The sequence below is a fragment of the Manduca sexta genome, unplaced genomic scaffold (genome assembly GCF_014839805.1).
Source record: "Manduca sexta isolate Smith_Timp_Sample1 unplaced genomic scaffold, JHU_Msex_v1.0 HiC_scaffold_565, whole genome shotgun sequence".
Taxonomy (NCBI): domain Eukaryota; kingdom Metazoa; phylum Arthropoda; class Insecta; order Lepidoptera; family Sphingidae; genus Manduca; species Manduca sexta.
In genome coordinates this window covers 35-8,716 of record NW_023595369.1, presented here as the reverse complement: position 1 = coordinate 8,716, position 8,682 = coordinate 35, and the positions used below count along the sequence as shown (strand labels likewise).

General features: G+C 35.4%; 1 protein-coding gene and 1 pseudogene across 1 annotated transcript; both read right to left on the bottom strand.

The window, feature by feature from the left end:
- Positions 1-1,572: 1,572 nt before the first annotated feature.
- On the bottom strand, positions 1,573-3,850 carry LOC119193466 (annotated as a pseudogene).
- A 3,206-nt stretch (positions 3,851-7,056) lies between these two features.
- Positions 7,057-8,241, bottom strand: LOC119193467 (alpha-N-acetylgalactosaminidase-like). The gene is made up of 3 exons (XM_037447065.1): positions 8,041-8,241; positions 7,431-7,503; positions 7,057-7,199 (listed from the first exon to the last, which is right to left on the bottom strand). The coding sequence occupies exons 1-3, from the start codon at positions 8,224-8,226 to the stop codon at positions 7,108-7,110; spliced, it is 351 nt and encodes a 116-aa protein (XP_037302962.1). The 5' UTR covers positions 8,227-8,241; the 3' UTR covers positions 7,057-7,107.
- Positions 8,242-8,682: the final 441 nt, after the last annotated feature.

The window sequence follows — 8,682 nt, the reverse complement described above, 5'->3', positions numbered from 1 at the left end:
AGCGTCTTCAGGGTGGAGTGGGCTAGGCGGTTGGGTAATGCGCCAGGTTCTAGAAAAGACACCCAAAGACTCTAAGAGGGCGCTTCGAGCATGGGACAAAAGTTACCAGAAAAAAGAGGGGATAATTTTTTTTCGCCCGGAGCACCTGAATATGTAAAGCCGGTCCTGAGTATAAATGTCTGGTAAGCTAACCTTATATAACATTTTGCAGAATTCTAAAACAAAGACAGTCCATACGAAGTCAGTTATTGATATATATAAGTGATCATCTGTCCAATGCCAGGTATTTTCCAGTTAATGAATGACCGATCACCTGGTGAGCATTGGTGATTAATAGATACTAAATCCTGATAGACAATGACCATGCCATATCAGATAATTACAATGGGTGGTCCACAACATTTATGATGATTATACGTACGCAAGCAACGTTGCACGCATGTGACAATCAGAAACCTAATTTAAGACAATGTAATTAATGTTTACAATATAATAATTCCCAGCAGATCTTTTATTGTTTTAAATGCAGGTAAGGGCACCCTCAATGACGGAAGTATGGAACAGCGGTGTTCCGTGTGTGAAGATGCAAACAAAGATTCTTTTATTAAGGCGGTGCCCTCAGAAAACAGCGCGCTAACCGTATTTTTAGAAGCTAACTATTCGAAATTTATAATATAGAAAAAAAATGAACGTCATAATTATACAATATGTTATCTTTACAATAGTTGTTTATTTTTTTTATTATGTTCATAACGTTTCATTATTTTATTATGAAAATATCTCTAAAATTGTTGATTCCGTGTTTCTCCTCCAAAAGTATAAGTTATTTTAATTAATCACCAACATTGTTAGATAGACAAGTTAATAAAGAACATATTTATAGTTAAAGTTTTCAAATAGACAGACTTTTTTTTAAAGATATTTCTCCTTAATCGTCGTAAATTCCCACCCGTAACTCATACGCCTCATAAATGTATGGAATGAATGCTCAAGGCCGTTTGGTAAGAGCCTTAAAATAAAAATATTTCTAATCTATTTATCTTTGTTAAAGTTTAAAACCATATTCACAACAATATAAAGTTAAAGATCATAACGAGACTAGCATTTTTAAGCAAATCGATTAATTCGACGAGGACCCAAATTTACCTCAGAACTGCAGGCCACCAAACTGCAGTACATCAGCATGTGGCCATTATATTATAATATTTAAGTATCAATAGAATTTGCAAACAATGCAACTATTTCCACGCGTATAAATTTTAATCCTAAACTACACTAAAGTTTTTCTCCAAATAAAAAGTATTAATAAACTGAATTGCAGTTTGGCATTCGTCCTTCAAACATTGTTTACATATCTAGGTGTAATAAGGCAGAAACAATAGATTTCATATAATTTATTAATGAATAACATAAAAAATGGTCTACTTTATAATTTTAGAATAAAGAACGTTATAATTTTAGCAAATGTAATGAATGACTTTTAAAATACAAGTACCGATAGCACAATTCATTACTTATTTGAAATATAAACATTGACTACATTATATGTAAATTTTATTATCAAAAATGGAATTTTCAGGGACCATACAGCTCTTTAATTGACATAAATACTGATACATAGGTTTGGATATAGCATTTAGCAAATTATTTACTTATATCAAGTTTTGTAATAAATATGTTGTATACATTTAAGAGTTTGCTTAGCCTTGATAGGTTTTACTAGCTTGCGATTTGAGATTATCACTCAGATAATTATTTAATCTGACTAGATATAAAAATAACAAATTTTGTAGTGAATATTGAAGAGACATAGTTACTGATGTGTGTGCAAAACAAATGTGCCTTAACATACACTTTAGTGTTAAACTAATTAGAATGTTATCTAATATAATTGCAGACGTCTATAACTACGAAGCAATAAATGTAGATGTTTTCTAATAGATAACAAACATAAACTTTGAACCAATGTAATTAATACAAAACAATCTTACTAATGATAAATTTAATTATGAAACCAATTATTAACTAACAACTCCTGCACCACAACAACCAAAATTATGCTAAATTAATGTAAATTTAAAGTTTCCTATCATAGGTGCGTCTTCTTAATTCATCAATTTTGACAAGGTAATATGTGCCTGGGAATAGGATGTCTATGGACCCTGAGGGTTCATAAGGAGCTGTATGGTAGTTCATTGTTCTTATATCCATGATGTCAGAAAACTTTACAGGCTCCACAGCTTCTCTTTTGTCTAGCAAAGATACCGTATCATGTAGGGAATTAATCAATTTTTCTAACTTTGAGCCAGCACTCATATCACTACAAATATTGATAGAATACATTGTTGATGCCAGACCCGGGATCCATAAGGGAATAATGCAAATTTCTTTCCGATGAGCTGATCAGGTGACTTGCTAATGAGGTAAGAAACTAGGCCTCCATACAAAGACGGTGTGTACATATTGCCAACATTCCGAGCTATGTGAAGACCAGGCTTTGTCTTCTCTTCAAATAATTCTTGGCTGTGAAGTCATGAGCGCCTTCTCAACTTCTCGATCGAAATATGTGTCTTGCAAACACCGTTCACTGAACTGGGACAAGCCTGGAAACTGTGCTTCCCTCTCCTCAGGCGCAGCATTCAAGAAATCATTAAAACATAGTCTAGCTAATGATTTCTGCACAAGCTATCGTTGAATGGAATAACATGCCATCTAAGCTCAGTAGGCCTTTGAAGCTAGGATCTGTCTTTCTCATTTTCTTACAAAATAAATTGTAACAATTATCTAAAAGCGTTGAGGTAGCATTGGATTGAAAGCTTTCCGTCACGGTAAGGGAACTCAGATGCCAAGTCTGGTTTATAGAAATCATAGGCATGTGTCATGTATGATGCGGACTCCACGATCCAACACTAGTGGTGCATCAGGTCCTATTAGCATAGCCACTGCACCAGCACCTCCAGTAGGCCTAGCAGGACCTTTACCATAAACAGCAATATCGCCAGCCACTACTATCGCCTTCCTTCCATCCCAAGATGAAGACTCCACCCAGTTGACAGCATTGAATAGAGCAGCAGTGCCACCATAACATGCATTTGTACTATCAATGCCCTCAATGTCTGTGGCACCCTCTTTGGCGAATAATGTCATGAGGAATGTCTTGACACTTTTACTTTTATCTATAATGGTTTCAGTACCAACCTCCAAACGACCTATGTCATGCAAATTGATATTGTTCTTCTCTATGAGTCGGTGCAGCGCGGTGGGGCAGATGGAGTTTATGTCCTCCCGGTCCGAGCAGAAGCCCATTTTGCTCTGTCCGAGGCCGATGGTGTACTTCCCGGTAGACACTTCGTCGAACTTCTCTAACTCGATCTGATCAACGTATTGCGACGGGAAATACAGTTCCATGGCAAGGATCCCCACATTCTCGACTTTGGCGCCCATTTTCCAACGTACACTTACTTTCACGAAAGTAATTTAAGTACATAGAACGTGTCCGCCGGGCGATGCTACCGGCGCTAACTGATTCTCGGCTGCGTACGGCCGCCCGCGCCTCGTCTGCCGACGTCACCACACTACCGGCACTAGCGTACCGCACACCATTGACCTAATAACAATAACCAGCTTTCTTTCGCTCTTACGCGTACCGCCAATAACACGATATTTATGTCTAATGGTGTATCAATCAGCATTAGCTAAGTAATTAACATGGCTAACGTTTTATTTGGGAACCCGAGAAATAATTACTGCAATTCATTTAATTTATCAAAAGTTTTATGTAATTTCAAAAACTTATTTTAACAGGAACCTAAAATTCTAAAGAAAAAAAACGGGAATTTGACACATTTTGACAGAAACCATGTGTAGATACGTCAAAAATAAAATGTCACGCGAGCACATAAACGTTCGGAAATTAAGTCAAATTTGAAATCTGTTTTGTTTAACCATCAATAAATTACTAATTCTAACAGCATATTTTATAACTTTCACTCAGTTAACGGTTACTTTTAGCAAGAACTAGACTGGTAAGGTGAGGAATTCGGTAGACAAAGCCATAAAACAACATTACACACGTTTTTTTGGGTACTATGGTACGAATAATTATAAGTAAAAGCAAGTACTTTTCGGAAGACACTGTAAGTGTTTTTTGACCATTAGTATTGTGATCTTAGCGACGATACTTAATACCATCGTGGTAGATAAGCACGGATTAGAGAATCCTAGGCAATGGCGTGAGCAATTTAAACCCGCTTACATCCAACCACTTCTTTTTCATATGGAGCCTAGTTATGGGCAATCATTTTATATGTTATTATCATATTCGTTAATAGGTGTAGACATGTTTTATAAGGAGGTCAAAACAGATATAATTATTAGCAGTCTGACCACGTTATTTAGGTTAAAATATCAAGTCACAAAAGTTCATTTACATTGCCTAAATAGTTTATTAGTAGTTTGTTTAAATTTGTAACCGTTGATCACTTAGTTTGTTTTCTCAAGTAACTACTTACCTGCACGGAAAAATTGTGTCAATTTTACAATTATAAAAAAGTTTACCCCTAATACAGGGTACCTTCGTAGGTACATCCATACAAACATTTAAAAAATAGCTGTATTATGTTGCTATTCTTCAATCTATTTTTAAATAAGTACTAACCAACCAAATCATGCCGCCTTGCCTTCCCCTACCTACATTAAAAACCTAAGTAGTTGCGCAAAATCTAAACTAAAATAGGTTATGCGTTTATTGTTTGATATTTTAAAATTCATACATTGTTTACAATAGTCAAGGATGTTTATTAAATCAAAATAATCATTACTAATTAGAGCTGTGAATGATTTAATACAGGTTGTTTTTGGCGTTGCTAAAGAAACAAACGATAGTAAAAATTATATTTATTTGTAAAATTCGGTCTTGCTTGCTCGTTTCTATACCTGATATTGAAATAAACTACCTATATTATCCTAATAATCCATACACATAAGTATTTTGTCAATAATTTCACCTACCCAGGTATCTAACAAAATGACATCATCTTCGTTATTATAGGCTTATGAATCTACTTATGGTTTGAATATTAATCACAATATGGTAAATGTGCCTTTAAATGCTATTTGCCTTATCGTGGGTTAGATTTCAGGTTGGACTTCACCTACATATTGAATCTTAAATGAAGAAAAAGAATTTAACCCTAGCACGACGGAGTGCAGAAAAATAAAATTAATGAATTTACATATGGGTTACAAATACCTATATTAAATTGGACTGTCGAATTTTGACTACTTGATCACTAGTATTAATAAACTAGCTTTTGCTCGCGGCTTCGCCAGCGTGATGGAGTTTTCCAGGATAAAAGTCTACTGTATGATAAAAGTCTTGCTACATATTTTACCCGGTATTGATAGATTCAAACTAATTTTATCCTCATGGTGGTTGAATTTGGCAAAATCCTATTTAAGCGAACGTCTTCATCATAGTAGCTCTACTAATCTTTAATTTCAGTTCAATCAGTCGAAAATCTAAGAAGATTTATACAAACTTTCATTGAATTTATCTAAATCCTTTCTTAGGGGATGCCTACGTCATAGTAGCTTTATGCATGCAAAGTCTCAGCCCGATCGGTTTAAAATTTACAAAGTTTCATACAAACTTTTTTCCCCTATTTTATCCCCTTGGGGGTAGAATTAATCAAAATCCTTTCTTAGCAGATGCTTACGTCATAACATCTAACTGCATGCCAAATTTCAGCCCGCTCCGTCCAGTTATTTGGGCTGTGCGTTGATAGATCAATACGTCAGTCAGTAACCTTTGAGTTATCTATACTATCTATATCTATACTATTATATAAAGCTGAAGAGTTTGTTTGTTTGTTTGTTTGTTTGAACGCGCTAATCTCAGGAATTATCAGTCCAAACTGAAAAATTCTTCTTGCGTTGGATAGCCCTTTTGTTCGTGGAGTGCTATAGGCTATATATCATCACGCTATACCCAATAGGAGCGGAGCAGTAATGGCTAATCTCAGGAACTACCGGTCCAAACTGAAAAATTCTTTTTGCGTTGGATAGCCCTTTATTCGTGGATTGCTATAGGCTATATATCATCACGCTAAACCCAATAGGAGCGGAGCAGTAATGAAACATGTTGCAAAAACGGGGAAAAATTATTAGTTTTGAGAGCTTCCGTTGCGTGCGCTGCGTAAACGGTTAAAGTTATGCAACGATGATGTATGACGGGATTGTTCCTCTTAAAAAGTTCTAAATATATATATTATAAAATAAAGTCCCCCGCTGCATCCGTCTGCCTGAACGTGTTAAACTCAAAAACTACCCAACGTATTAAGATGAAATTTGGTATGGAAACAGTTTGAGACCCTGGGAAGAACAAAGGCTCCCGGGAAACTACTACTTTTATAACGGAAAACTTTAGCCTGAAAAACTTTATAACGCGGGCGGAGCCGCGGGCAAAAGCTAGTATTATATATATATTTTTATGTTTACGTACACTATTATTTTTGGAATTGATATGAAAAACAGATTTAAGTTGCCTGTTATTGGAATTTGAATGTGACGATAGACACATTCCCTATGACATCATGAGACGGAATACACGCGGCGATACGTGGATGCACTAATTATGCCTGTGCCTGCCCCTTCGAAAATAATAATCGTGAGTGCGTCTATGGTTAAAGGAAGTACGGATGTACACATCCTACAGCATTTTACGTTCGGTTGTCCTTTTGATTTCCCTCAATTTTCATGTCATAAACATACAAAAGGTATACATAAGTAGTCTTCTTGTCTCTAAACCAACAGATAGGTAAGAACAAACCTATGTACATTTCGCACTCCTAGTAAAATAATGACCCATACCAAAATTACCAATTTGTGGGAATCGTCAAACAACCAATTTCTGTTTGCCACCTTTTAGTATTTTCCATTTTTTTTCATGCTATAGGTTTCCGACGACTGCCACAAACCAACGATTTTGAAAAGGTCATTATTTTATTAAGCGTGCGATTTTATCTTTTCAAAGGATAAGGAGAAATAAATACTCTGTTAGCTTATCTTATTATATATTTGCACTTATTTTTTTTATTTAATGACTGACTAGTTATTCACTTGGTTATTTACTAATAGTTTCACTGTGATATCTGCGATCTCGACTGTCTTCTTCGGTATAAATTTGTAGAACTTCACACCTGGAAGAAAAAAAATATTTACTGACTTCGTGTGCCTTAGCCACTACAAAATTAAATCGCTAGCAATCGTGGCGCCATCTGTACGATGCCAGCGCCATCTATTCTATATTTATTCATTTTTGATATCCGATTATAATTAAATTATTTATTAGGGGACTGAATTACTTATGTATTAATCTAGGACATAATCTACTAGTGCTGCAAAATTTTAAATAGTATTTTTGTTAATACCTGACGGATTTATCCGAACTTCGAACCCTTCGGATCCGCTCCACGATCTAACTGGTTCTTCCTTGTACAAGTCCTAAAAAAAAACAAGTAAAATTAATGTTAGTCCATCATGATATCCAGTATTTTTATCAATAATCAACGAAACTTAAACGAAGTTTACTCAACACGCATAAACGCGTCCACGTTGTCGGCAAACACCACATAACTATTATAGTTCCTAAGTAGTGTAGTGTTTGAATAAATAAGGAACGCCTAACATGCATATTATAATATATCTTCAGGTAAAGATTTCTAAGAAAAGGCAATCACAACAGCAATCAATTATTTTATCGACTTTTTATTACAATAATTGTATCGCGTGCTCCGTACGACTTCCGCCCCGAGGTTTCGAGTTCGTATCCCGGGCTAACTAATATTGGGCATCACAATATCAGACCGAAGTCTAGAATTCGTACCTGATATGGCGGCCAAAAGTAAATGCCTTAACAGCACCTCTGCCTACCCTTTCGGGAATAATAAATATCACAAAAATGTATTCCTTTAAACCTAGAAACTTTTATTATGCAAGTACCTTTAAGTAAAATAATATTTAAGAAAACCAAACACTCACATGAACTTCGAAGGTCTGTTTCGGCAGCTGCATCTCTTCGTTGGTGAAGCTCGCCGCGTAGGGGATGCCGTCTTCCCTCTGGCTAACGAACGCCATTGCGAACGATCCGTCATGCAGCTCTCGTTTCCACACCTCCAGTTTCGACCTCTGCACAATTTTTTGGACAATTGGATTATTTGACTTCATGGTGTCTTTAATTGAGCTATTACAATTACTAGATTTCTTTTCTTTATGTCTTAGGTGCTAACCTTTGAACGGAAACATTAATTCTATCTTCAAGCATAGATGTATTGAAGTGAAATATAGATTAAAATAAGTAGTCATTCTATATGATAATTAACTCGCATTTAGTTATAACTTACTAGCTTATGCTCGTGACTCCTCCGCGTAAAAAAGGGATAAAGTCCCGCTTTATATTTTCCCGGGATAAAATATACTTAACAGTAGTTCCTTCCTATTTGCAAAAAAACTTGTATCGGTTTAATAGTTCCTGAGATTAGCACGTTCAAACGAACAAACAAGTTTGTTGGAGCCTTCTTTAGCTATATATATTAGTATAGATGCAAAATTCATACATTTTAACTACTGCTCAGTTTCATTTTAAAAGCATATAATTGATTTACAATAACCTGCCATTAACGG

Excerpts from the sequence above, each read along its gene's own strand:
- LOC119193467 (XM_037447065.1), bottom strand. The coding sequence starts at position 8,226 with ATGAAGTCAAATAATCCAATTGTCCAAAAAATTGTGCAGAGGTCGAAA. Across the intron at positions 7,504-8,040 it reads AACAGACCTTCGAAGTTCAT|GACTTGTACAAGGAAGAACC; the intron begins GTGAGTGTTTGG and ends GTTTTTTTTTAG. Across the intron at positions 7,200-7,430 it reads AGTTCGGATAAATCCGTCAG|GTGTGAAGTTCTACAAATTT; the intron begins GTATTAACAAAA and ends TTTTTCTTCCAG.